Source organism: Ylistrum balloti, unplaced genomic scaffold, assembly GCF_031769215.1.
Source record: "Ylistrum balloti isolate Yb309-2 unplaced genomic scaffold, AGI_CSIRO_Ybal_v1 Utg370450, whole genome shotgun sequence".
Taxonomy (NCBI): domain Eukaryota; kingdom Metazoa; phylum Mollusca; class Bivalvia; order Pectinida; family Pectinidae; genus Ylistrum; species Ylistrum balloti.
The window spans coordinates 770821-784415 of record NW_026782299.1 but is presented as its reverse complement, the minus strand read 5'-3'; the positions used below and the strand labels follow the sequence as shown (position 1 = coordinate 784415).

General features: G+C 32.8%; 1 protein-coding gene across 1 annotated transcript in view; it reads left to right on the top strand.

Moving 5' to 3' along the window:
- LOC132555029 (inositol 1,4,5-trisphosphate receptor type 1-like) overlaps positions 1 to 13595 on the top strand; it is a 148139-nt gene that overhangs the window by 79611 nt on the left and 54933 nt on the right. Inside the window, exons 13-16 of the mRNA XM_060219366.1 lie at positions 931 to 1009; positions 12501 to 12586; positions 12888 to 13013; positions 13462 to 13512. Of these exons, the coding sequence (XP_060075349.1) occupies positions 931 to 1009; positions 12501 to 12586; positions 12888 to 13013; positions 13462 to 13512 (342 nt within the window). The remainder of the gene's footprint in view (positions 1 to 930; positions 1010 to 12500; positions 12587 to 12887; positions 13014 to 13461; positions 13513 to 13595) is intronic.

Sequence of the window (13595 nt, the reverse complement as noted above, 5' to 3'; positions counted from 1 at the left end):
ATACATGGCCATCAATATATCTGTATGGCTGCAGACATTTCTCCACATTTCAGTGTTTCAGACAAACATCAGCGATTATTGCTGGTGATGTTTTGACAAAATTCCTTTGCTGGATGCTTTCAATTTGCCAGAATTGCTTCATTTTAAAATTTCAATTTTTTTGGACTTAGCAAACAACCATAAATGTTGTAAAATGTTTGCCATTAGATAAGTTTTAGATTTGAACACCTGATAGATATAAATATGCACATGACATTATTGTGTAGCTTTTTTCACTATTTCTTTACTGCTTTCTGAAATGCATTATACAGACAGTATTCATTGACGTCCCGTAAAATATTTTACATCACATTATTTTTGTTTCACCAGTAAAATGTGTGATATTCAACAGTAAACTACCAGTATTAAATTTTCTATATTTTCTATATATAACATTCAAAGGATGAAAAAAAAACATGTAAAAAGTGCAAGAATCAGAGTTCATTTTACACTCGAAAAATCAACAGTTCAGAAATTTATTGATCAGATAGTAAGTGGGTTGTTCATGTTAAATGCATTAAGTTTTGAATTTCTTTGGGAGTGCTCAGTACCACTGCATGATAATACATCTTACTTATGGACATGCATGTATATGTCTATGAAAGCTTACAAATTAAGAAAAACATCTATACATAACTTAGGACAAAAATGAGGATTGGGGCAACCCACATGCTTGGTGGAGTGTGCTGTTTTTAATTAGTGGCTCTTCCTTGTAAAGATTTGCTCTCAATTCAGTTTACTAATGTGAATATGAATGGAAAATCTCAGTATATACAGCAAATGTATTGTAACTAATCACATGACTATTTTTTATGAACAGAAATAAAATATATATCCAATTCTTATTTTTATTTTTCCTAACCAGAAAGGTGATCTCTTTGTTTGTTATAGGAGCGGGATGAGATCCAGTTTGAGAGCTATGCACGAATTGAACACATGTTGACAGGATGCTGGCTGCATGCGCTCAAAGGTAACAATGTCCTCCCAAAGATGACAATGTCCTCCCAAAAGCAACAATGTCCTCCCAAAGATAACAATGTCTTCCCAAAAACAACAATGTCTTCCCAAAGATAACAATGTCTTCCCAAAAACAACAATGTCTTCCCAAAGATAACAATGTCTTCCCAAAGATAACAATGTCTTCCCAAAGATAACAATGTCTTCCCAAAAACAACAATGTCTTCCCAAAGATAACAATGTCTTCCCAAAGATAACAATGTCTTCCCAAAAATAACAATGTCCTCCCAAAAGCAACAATGTCTTCCCAAAAACAACAATGTCCTCCAAAATATAACAATGTAGGTTCTTTAGGACTGATTGCCATCATGTTTCATCTGTCCTTGTATTCCATGCTAATTCAGTTTTTTTTCAAAAAGCCTCCCTAATGTATGTGTAGATTTCCAATTTAGTCTGAAGTATTACTAGGGGACGGCAATCGTTTCTTACATAAATGAAGTTGACCAATTGGGAAAGGGGAGGCAGGGCTCCAAATGGAAAGTTAGCTAAAATTTTACTTTCAAATGCTCTTTCCTAAATGTGTGAGAGGATTTCATCCAAATCTAGACTGAAACATCATTGGGGGTAGGAGATAATTTCTTAAGTCGTACTTTCCAACTTTTTCAGATTTTCGTTGGGGAGATTTTATGTGATCAAAAATGAAATCATTAATGAAATGTGTGCCTATACTCTCCAGTAAAGAAATAACCGGTGTAAATGACATCTTTTGTGTTGTTTGTACAAATGAAATCATGAGTGAATAGTTAAGCTAATTCACCTTTTGAAAATTGTGAAATTAGGGGTCAAAAATCTGGATTCTCCCTCCTTAACAGGGAGGACTACAACGATGTAAAGTACACATGTAAAGTTGATGTAACCCCTGAGAACATTGCAGTGATTTTTGGATGCAGATATTTAAGTTCTGAAGTCATGTTTTCCTTTGGTACTCAAATTTTGAAAACCTATTGTATCACTTAATTTTTTGATTCATCAAAATTATGGAATTAGTGCTCTGGACTTGCCTTACAAAATCCTACAAAATTTACTGAGAACAGGGAGGTAGGGCCCCAAAAATATACTTTAGCTATAATTTGGTTTCAATTAAATGTTACCCATCTTTAATGCATTTTTCGATTTCAACCAAATTTAGTCTGAAACATTCACTTGGAAAGGGTGATCATTTTTAAAATCAATGAGATTAAACACTGGAAACATATAAAAATTCAGACAATAGATAATGTTCGTATTTTTTAATTTCAAATGGGTACCCCATAAAGTACTGGCTAAATCAACTGGATGTTGGTCATATGACGGGTAGGCCTCAGAATCCTCTTGTTCTTGCTAAGAACAATTGAAGGCCAAATAGATATACCAAGTAAAATATTTTATAGAATGTATATTTTACCGGGAATGATTCATCCTTTTGTTGTTTATTTGATCCTGGGTAACAAACAACTGCCAGCCTTGTACAAGACTTATTTAAAGCCTGTACATGGTGATGCTATTTACCGATCAATGTTATTGGTTTTCAATGTTCTGGTTGGAAGTTGATTTCTTAAAACTATATTACTAGATATTGAAGTGTATTAGGGTAAAGAAAGATGAAATAATCTCCCCTCGTTCATTAGCACAAAAGATTTATCTACTGATTAATAGGTGAACAGTACTGATGGCATGATTGCTAATTGAGGAAAATAAACTGCTCCTTACATCAATGGCTATAATCGTAATGCTATATTGATAGGAGGTTCATCCTGATTAGTCATAAGTAGCCTGGAGATTCAGTACTAGATGGAAATTTCTGTGTTTTTTTGATAGGAGATACTCCAGATCTGTAATTATATAATAATCATTGGAATAAATATAGAGTAGGACGGCCAATGTTTGTCGGCTTTAAGAGCAGCTACATACATACTGGTATGCTTCTATATTGTGGGTTTATTCAGACACAACATTGCTCGAATCACTTTTATGATATGCCTCTTTTCCACAGGTATACATTTCGGTTTGGTTTTGATGTATAGTGCAGTGGGATGTCCGTCATTTAGTTACAGTGTGTAAAAGCCTTTTACATATTTAGTGGTTTGTTGATCAGTTATCAGTAAGGGATGTTCTCTGTAACATTGGTGCATTCTCTTTATAATAACAACCTCATATCAATGTGTTTACAAGCTGATCCGGACTTCTATGTCTATAGATGAATTAGCATGCACAACATGTACATTAGTGTGAATTAGGCAGTACAATATACACATGATGCACCTACTTGTGTAAGTTTCCACATAAAACAGCACCTGTAGTTTTTAGGGCCCTTAGTGTAATGGGACAGGATCTAGGATGGTGCCTGTTTATATCTGACTGATTAAGTTATGACAGTCTGCCAGGGGGTGTATCAGGTTTATCAATGAATTTTATAACACCTGTTTGATACTTAGGATCATTCAGTTTCACAGATGAATTTTATAACACCTGTTTGATGCTTAAGATAATTGAAGGTCCATAGATGAATTTTATAACACCTGTTTGATACTTAAGATAATTTAAGGTCACAGATGAGTTTTATAACACCTGTTTGATGCTTAAGATAATTGAAGGTCCATAGATGAATTTCATAGCACCTTTTTGATATTTAGGATAGTTTAAGTTCACAGATGAATTTTATAACACCTGTTTGATGCTTAAGATAATTTTGGTCCATAGATGAATTTTATAACACCTGTTTGATACTTAAGATAATTTAAGTTCACAGATGAGTTTTATAACACCTGTTTGGTGCTTAAGATAATTAAAGTTCACAGATGAATTTTATAACACCTGTTTGATACTAAGGATAATTTAAGTTTACAGATGAATTTTATAACATCTGTTTGATACTAAGGATAATTTAAGTTCACAGATGAATTTTATAACACCTGTTTGATGCTTAAGATAATTAAAGTTCACAGATGAATTTTATAACACCTGTTTGATGCTTAAGATAATTTTGGTCCATAGATGAATTTTATAACACCTGTTTGATACCTAAGATAATTGAAGTTCACAGATGAATTTTATAACACCTGTTTGATTCTTAAGATAATTGAAGTTCATAGATGAATTTTACAACACCTGTTTGATACCTAAGATAATTAAAGTTCACAGATGAATTTTATAACACCTGTTTGATACTTAAGATAATTGAAGTTCACAGATGAATTTTATAACACCTGTTTGATGCTTAAGATAATTGAAGGTTCATAGATGAATTTTAAAACACCTGTTTGATGCTTAAGATAATTTTGGTCCATAGATGAATTTTATAACACCTGTTTGATGCTTAAGATAATTAAAGTTCACAGATGAATTTTATAACACCTGTTTGATGCTTAAGATGATTGAAAGTTCATAGATGAATTTTAAAACACCTGTTTGATGCTTAAGATAATTTTGGTCCATAGATGAATTTTATAACACCTGTTTGATGCTTAAGATAATTAAAGTTCACAGATGAATTTTATAACACCTGTTTGATGCTTAAGATGATTGAAAGTTCACAGATGAATTTTAAAACACCTGTTTGATGCTTAAGATAATTTTGGTCCATAGATGAATTTTATAACACCTGTTTGATACTTAAGATAATTTAAGTTCACAGATGAGTTTTATAACACCTGTTTGATACTAAGGATAATTTAAGTTTACAGATGAATTTTATAACACTTGTTTGATACTAAGGATAATTTAAGTTTACAGATGAATTTTATAACACCTGTTTGATACTAAGGATAATTTAAGTTCATAGATGAATTTTACAACACCTGTTTGATGCTTAAGATAATTTTGGTCCATAGATGAATTTTATAACACCTGTTTGATACCTAAGATAATTGAAGTTCATAGATGAATTTTACAACACCTGTTTGATGCTTAAGATAATTTAAGTTTACAGATGAATTTTATAACACCTGTTTGATACCTAAGATAATTGAAGTTCACAGATGAATTTTATAAAACCTGTTTGATTCTTAAGATAATTGAAGTTCATAGATGAATTTTACAACACCTGTTTGATGCTTAAGATAATTTAAGTTTACAGATGAAGTTTATAACACCTGTTTGATACCTAAGATAATTGAAGTTCACAGATGAATTTTATAACACCTGTTTGATTCTTAAGATAATTGAAGTTCATAGATGAATTTTACAACACCTGTTTGATGCTTAAGATAATTAAAGTTCACAGATGAATTTTATAACACCTGTTTGATACTTAAGATAATTGAAGTTCATAGATGAATTTTACAACACCTGTTTGATGCTTAAGATAATTAAAGTTCACAGATGAATTTTATAACACCTGTTTGATGCTTAAGATAATTGAAGGTTCATAGATGAATTTTAAAACACCTGTTTGATGCTTAAGATAATTTTGGTCCATAGATGAATTTTATAACACCTGTTTGATGCTTAAGATAATTAAAGTTCACAGATGAATTTTATAACACCTGTTTGATGCTTAAGATAATTTAAGTTTACAGATGAATTTTATAACACCTGTTTGATACTAAGGATAATTAAAGTTCACAGATGAATTTTATAACACCTATTTGATACTAAGGATAATTAAAGTTCACAGATGAGTTTTATAACACCTGTTTGATGCTTAAGATAATTAAAGTTCACAGATGAGTTTTATAACACCTGTTTGATACTAAGGATAATTAAAGTTCACAGATGAGTTTTATAACACCTGTTTGATGCTTAAGATAATTGAAGGTTCATAGATGAATTTTAAAACACCTGTTTGATGCTTAAGATAATTTTGGTCCATAGATGAATTTTATAACACCTGTTTGATGTTTAAGATAATTAAAGTTCACAGATGAATTTTATAACACCTGTTTGATGCCTAAGATAATTAAAGTTCACAGATGAATTTTATAACACCTGTTTGATACTAAGGATAATTAAAGTTCACAGATGAATTTTATAACACCTGTTTGATACTAAGGATAATTAAAGTTCACAGATGAATTTTATAACACCTGTTTGATGCTTAAGATAATTGAAGGTTCATAGATGAATTTTAAAACACCTGTTTGATGCTTAAGATAATTTTGGTCCATAGATGAATTTTATAACACCTGTTTGATGTTTAAGATAATTAAAGTTCACAGATGAATTTTATAACACCTGTTTGATGCTTAAGATAATTAAAGTTCACAGATGAATTTTATAACACCTGTTTGATGCTTAAGATAATTAAAGTTCACAGATGAATTTTATAACACCTGTTTGATACTAAGGATAATTAAAGTTCACAGATGAATTTTATAACAAATGTTTGATGCTTAAGATAATTTAAGTTTACAGATGAATTTTATAACACCTGTTTGATGCTTAAGATAATTAAAGTTCACAGATGAATTTTATAACACCTGTTTGATACTAAGGATAATTAAAGTTCACAGATGAATTTTATAACACCTGTTTGATGCTTAAGATAATTAAAGTTCACAGATGAATTTTATAACACCTGTTTGATACTAAGGATAATTAAAGTTCACAGATGAATTTTATAACACCTGTTTGATGCTTAAGATAATTAAAGTTCACAGATGAATTTTATAACACCTGTTTGATACCTAAGATACTTAAAGTTCACAGATGAATTTTATAACACCTGTTTGATACTAAGGATAATTAAAGTTCACAGATGAATTTTATAACACCTGTTTGATACTAAGGATAATTAAAGTTCACAGATGAATTTTATAACACCTGTTTGATACTAAGGATAATTAAAGTTCACAGATGAATTTTATAACACCTGTTTGATACCTAAGATAATTAAAGTTCACAGATGAATTTTATAACACCTGTTTGATACTAAGGATAATTAAAGTTCACAGATGAATTTTATAACACCTATTTGATACTAAGGATAATTAAAGTTCACAGATGAATTTTATAACACCTGTTTGATACTAAGGATAATTAAAGTTCACAGATGAATTTTATAACACCTGTTTGATAACTCCAGATAATTCAGGGTTACAGATTGATTTTATTGATAAAACCTGTTTGATAACTTAAGATAATTAAAGTTATTATATATTTTGTAACACCTGTTTGAAAACTTTCAGATAATCCCAGTATAAATCATGATAAATCAAGAGCAGATCCCTTGATTTTTATGTACATTTATATGGAAGTGCCTCTATATACACTAATCAGTAAAAAGTATAATTTACGGCATAATAAATGACATCAAGTGATTATAAAAACATCATCATTGTAGAGACAGCTACAGCTAATGGTCGAAACGGCTGTTCCACTTGATCGTCAGTGTTCCAATCAAATGGTCATCTATACAGCAATTAGTGTAGGGAAAGTAGATATTGGCATTGAAGGGTATTGATACAGCATATATCGTCATAATAGATAACATGTAAACATGATGCTTGTCTGCAAAAGTCATTTATAACAACCATGAATACCATGTAATGACTGTTCAATCCATTCAAGGTTTGTTTTTTTATCATGATGAGTTTTTCTATCTGACTGATGTTTTTTATCATGATGAGTTTTTCTATCTGACTGATGTTTTTTATCGTGATGAGTTTTTCTATCTGACTGATGTTTTTTTATCATGATGAGTTTTTCTATCTGACTGATGTTTTTTATCATGATGAGTTTTTCTATCTGACTGATGTTTTTTATCGTGATGAGATTTTTTATATCTGACTGATGTTTTTTATCGTGATGAGATTTTTTATATCTGACTGATGTTTTTTATCGTGATGAGATTTTTTATATATGACTGATGTTTTTTATCGTGATGAGATTTTTTATATGTCTGGTTTAAGAACTATCACTTAACAAAAGAGATTAATTAATTTCTATGAAAGCAAATTTTAACATCTTATCGCTCAGTTATTGGCTGCAGTTTGACATAGAGTGAAAGGCCTTGTAAAACCCCATTTCTCATCCTGTATAAGAGATTCTACCACTTCCAGTTGCTATTAGAAGGTGTTTCTGTTCCTACGTAACTAATTGAAATTCACATATCAGTGTGTCAAACCCTTCTAACGGTCCATTATGTAAGTATTCTACAGATGTTTGGTCTAGGTGTACACTCTGTTATATCTAAGGCGTTCTATATTAAATGGTGTGTATAATACACCTATAGTTTCGTCACCATCACTTAGTCATTGTGATTTGTGACTGGTGTATATTTGTGTTGTCTGACATGTTGGATTGCTGCCTGTTCATGATAACTGTTTTTACAATTCTCTGCTCCCTGACTGGTTGAGAAGCAGTTATCTCAACGGGTACATCTTCCTATATTGTAGTTGATACATATGTTCTAAACCCTTTATCTTCTCCTTTTGTCTCCCACATTTGTCCATGTCTTCACCTGTTGCTGACTGGTGATTTTGCTGGGAATGGCTTTTACCGTTAATGAAATGATTTGCTGTATTTCTGTTGAGAACAGAATGAAATATTGTGTGATGTTATGAAACACCATTCATGGCGAATTCACTCTGGCATTCCCCATGACCATAGCTTAGAGTTGGGTTTTCTTTGAGGGCCCTATCAACTTTGGTGTTGTCCTTCCTAGCAACTGCAACTTGAACTGAAAACTAGCAGTAGTGGTTGTAAAATTTGTCCCTATACACAATGTCCACAATAGTTGTCAAGTTCCATCCTACATGTGGGGAACACAAATTGTCCTCTTGTACTTCCCAAGTGCTGTTATAAATTGGCTTGGCTTATAGTGAGTGGTTTCTGAAGTCTAGGATCTTTATTGATGTTGATGCTGTATTCCTTGTGGTGGGAAACTTTCCCGTTGTCTAGGTGTGGGTATAATGAGGTGTGGTAGATTTTTATCATGGCCCTCTCTGATAGGATGATCTTTATTTGTGTGACAATATAGTAAATATAGCTGTGAATTGATGATATACACTTGTATTTGCCTCAAATAAAACTATTGATCTATTAACGATTGATCTAATACCCTGTGCATTGCTTGTTATACTGCAAAAATAGATGTGGACCAAAGGTGGTGGTATGTTGAGGGTATACTACATGTTTGTTTTAATTTGACCACTTCTAAATATGGGAGGCATTTTGAAAATGTGATTGTATTCATGTGTCTGCTGGCCCCAGTACTTTCCTGATGGCTAGATATTCATGGGCCAATTGTTAAGTTATTCCCCGATATATTGGGATCATGGTATTGTTGTCCTTTGTTTTTTGAAAGACCCTGATGGTCTGCTGTACAGAGTTAATTGAAAGTAGACACATGAGTTCCAAGGTGTCAACATCAGAATCCATGGATGTCGCCATGTTTATTGTAGTCTGTGTAAGAATCTTCTCAGTAATGATGTGGTCCCTATCCGTTGCATCATTGTTGAGTTGAGGTGTCTGTCTCTGCCAGATCATAAAGTTCTTCCTTCCATTGTTTATAATGTACCTGGGAGTACTGGAAATCCTATCCTGGTTTGTTCATGGCAATTTGTATACATTTCATGAATTTGGCTATATTCCAGTTAGCTGAGTTTACTGTGTCCCATGCTCGTTTATGAGAATCAGATCTTCTACTCAGTCTGGTCATCATTGATTGAAAGATTTTTCAAGTTGAGCTTATCTACAAAGAAAAACAGAGATTCACAGTCAAGTAATTGTGCGATAAGTTGTCTCATTCATAGATAGCATTAATACCTGGTGAATGTTTTGTTTGATAAAAGTTATCTATAATTCCATTTGTAATGATTATTGATTGAAATAGAAGTTCAACAAATTGACCTGCTTTATGGAGGCTGTATGAGACTGATTAGGAGTGACCAGTGTTGGGAATTGACCAAATCAGATTTGACCATGTGTAAAAGCCACGGGTCAGTTTGGCTCATTTGGTAGAGCCAGCTGGTTATCACACCAGAGACCCGCGTTAGATTTCTGGTCTAGGCACACAACAGAAATGTCTGTTTTCCCTGTTTTTTCACAGTGGCACCCATCAAAATCCCCTATTATTATCATTATGGCCTCTAACTCAGTTCCCTACACTGGAAGTTTCCATACACAAGACTAAACCCTTTCCCTTTAGTATTTGATTTCAGATTGCTTCTACTTCCAGTTGCTTAAACTTTTGAACTTTTTAAACTTTGAGATTAGCTCACATACACTTGTACAAAGTGCTTATATTGTATGTTGTAGCCTGGTAATTTGTCTGTGTAAACCTGGTTTATATACCTTAACCTTAATATTTGATCACAATCTTTGGTTCCATGCAGATATTTTTAAAGATGCCTTTTGATGAAAAAAAAAGATCTTTTGATAATTGCTTGGTGTATTTCCAAGACCGTAATTTGAGTGTGATACTTAACATTGGAAATAAAATGGAGCTACCACAATCTGATAGACTGTAACAGTTTCCTGAAAACGTCTTCTTAAGAACATACTGGGGTAACTATAATAACCTTGTATATATTGTTACTTCACTTGTTTAAGTTTGAGACTTGGCCAAATTCACAAAGATTTACCGAGGCTGCTGTGATAGAATCAGTAATGTATACATTATTTAATTTGTGTGCAAGTACCAAATAGCCATCGCCCTCAAGATTTGGTATGAGTTTATTGGGTGACAACCGCTTCCGTTCAATTCACGTTCCATTTTGTAAACAAGACCTCTAGGTATTTTACCGTTATTTTATGGTATTTCATCTAGCCTTTGAAACAGAGGATTTGATTGTCCTTTGTATGGGCAATTGAGAATTTCATTCTGTAGTCTTTTATATTTTTGCCAAAAATACTTACCGGTAATGTATTTCTGAGCCTTTGAACCCTTGCATTTCCCCCATGCCAAGAACAATATGATATAATGCATCTTTGTATAGTGGATCATGTGATATTGTAGCATCAAACTTGAACCTGCACTGGGAGTGATTGATAAAAAGTGAAGTAAGGGGAAATAACTCAGAATGTCTATTATGAACAGCTGGGTGTGTCTGATAGTACGTTTCTGATATGTTTTTAACGAGTCCATGATGTTGAGTTCCAGTGTTCAGACATCACTATCAACATGGAAAACCACTACTGCCTGGATGAATCAATGAATGGATGATTATTGAGATGTATTTAGAGACTCCATCATTGTCTTATATATATATATGTATACATGTATAACCAAATTTAAAAGTACATAAAGACATAATTTGATTTTCACTATGTGATCATATTTCAACAAAATTCAATTTATCTAACTAAAATAACTATCTGATAGAAAACAAAATGTTTGGAATTAGAAGTAATTGAACCCCACCCCAACCCTCTTTTTTGTGTGTGTGTGTGGGTGGGGGGTGGGGTGGGGGGGTTGGGGGGTTGTTGAGACATGATGATAAAAGGAATTGTTTATCATTGTTAAATGATAATTAAAAGTCAATTAATTAATTGGTTGTTCAGAGTAGATGATACTGTACTGCAATGTTTACTCCTGAAGATCATGAAGCTTTGATGTTATTCCTTATTCCTTGACATTCAATTGATTCAGTACTGAAGAGATTCATGATGAAACATAAATAAAGAAATGAACAAGTTATCAAGGTAGGAAAGTAAATGTTTGTTTCCTTTGGGTCATGAAGTGGACAAAAACAAATTATATATTATAAAATGAATCAAAGGTGATCTGTTTATTTTGTTAAGGTTGTTTAATCTGAACAAATCTGAAAGCTAATCCCAAATGATATCTCTGTACATTTTGTGTCGTAACTAACCAACAATAAGTGACAGGTGAGAAATGTAGGTCAGTGAAAACTAGGTGACAGGTGAGAAATGTAGGTCAGTGAAAACTAGGTGACGGTAAGAAATGTAGGTCAGTGAAAACTAGATGACAGGTGAGAAATGTAGGTCAGTGAAAACTAGATGACAGCTGAGAAATGTAGACCTGTGAAAACTAGGTAATAGATTACTGATGGAAATATAGAGATATAGAAGAACTTTAGGAGACTAAACTAAGTGAAATGGGTTGGAGCAGCAGGTCACATTTGAAAATTGTGGGAAATATGTAAAATTGTAGACATAGAAAAAACTGAAAAGAACAGGCGAGATCTGTAGAGACATGTGAGAAATATAGATACATGGAAACTGTGGAGGACATGACATCAAGTGGAAACATGTGGGAGATATGTGTAAGGACAGGTCAGAGATACATGACCCTTAGGAGACAGGTGAGAATGTTAGATGACCATCAGGAGACAGGTGAGAATGTTAGATGACCATTAGATGACAGGTTAGAATGTTAGATGACCCTTAGACGACAGGTGAGAATGTAGAATATAGATTGATATTGAAATGTGTTATTGACCAGTAGGTAAGTACTATGATAAAATTTAACAAAAACTATGTTCTTATGGCTTACATTTTAAAGTAGATATATGTAATGCTTAATCAATAATTTGTAATCATGTAGTTTGTTGGCCTTACAGATGAGGATTATGAACGGCGTGGGATGGAGGATAATGGTGAGAGGTCTATGCAGGGCTTACGATGGGACACAGCTTCTGTCAGGAAGGTGGGGTTTACAGTGCTAAGAAGTCTTAAGCAGTTGATTTCATTGAAACTGAAATTCATTGAAGAGATTTTGTTCTAAAATGTTCAACAGCTGTGCCTGCAGAACATTTTTTGATCGATGAGAGATTTACTAATTTAAAAACAACTTTTGTATGATGTGTATTGATATTTGGCTAATTATGAATCCCAAAGATTTCTTAGAAAAACCCTCAGACATACGTCTCAATACTTTCATTTCCTAAATTTTTCTGACACTGTAGGATAGAACATTTCTGAACTTCTTTCTCTCTCCGTTCTGTCAGGTGTCAGCGAGCAGTGAGAGCATGTATGATGACGCCTACACGATACAGGAAGTGGTCAAACTTGACACATCAAATTTTAACTTTGTCGCTGGAATGGTGCCGTTCCTGTTTAATCTAATCCAAGATGTAAGTCTTTACTATCAGTAATATGGTGAGACACAGTCCGACGATCAAGGGGTTCCAAAGTTATGATATCAATATGTAATGGTTTCAGATTTTACTTAATGTTTTAGACCTAAACAAAAATTGAAAAAAAAATACCAATAAAGTATGTAATTTATATCAATTTTCTGCATAACATACCTTATACTGCAAAGTATGCATTGACTTGGAGATATTACAGGACACAGGGGCACAACACTGAACCACTTCTCAAAGTGGGGTAAGGATTTTTACCATCCATATTACTTCTAAACAGCAGTAGATGTGGATGGGCATGGGTATACCTGCTTGGAGATATCAAGCTGATTGACTCAATAAGCACATAGCTGTATTTGAAAGAAAGAAAAATGCATGTGTTTTGAAATTGCCTCTCTGTGCCACAATTGTTTATAAAGACTGCTTGTCCTTCTAGCTACAGTTGGCAACCCAGCTGAATGCCAAGAAAACACATGGTATTATCGTGGTAAGTTGATGATTTCATGTACTTTCTCCGTAGGTATTGTAGATGTTTACGTAAGTTTGCTAGTTTTCAGATAAAATGTTCAA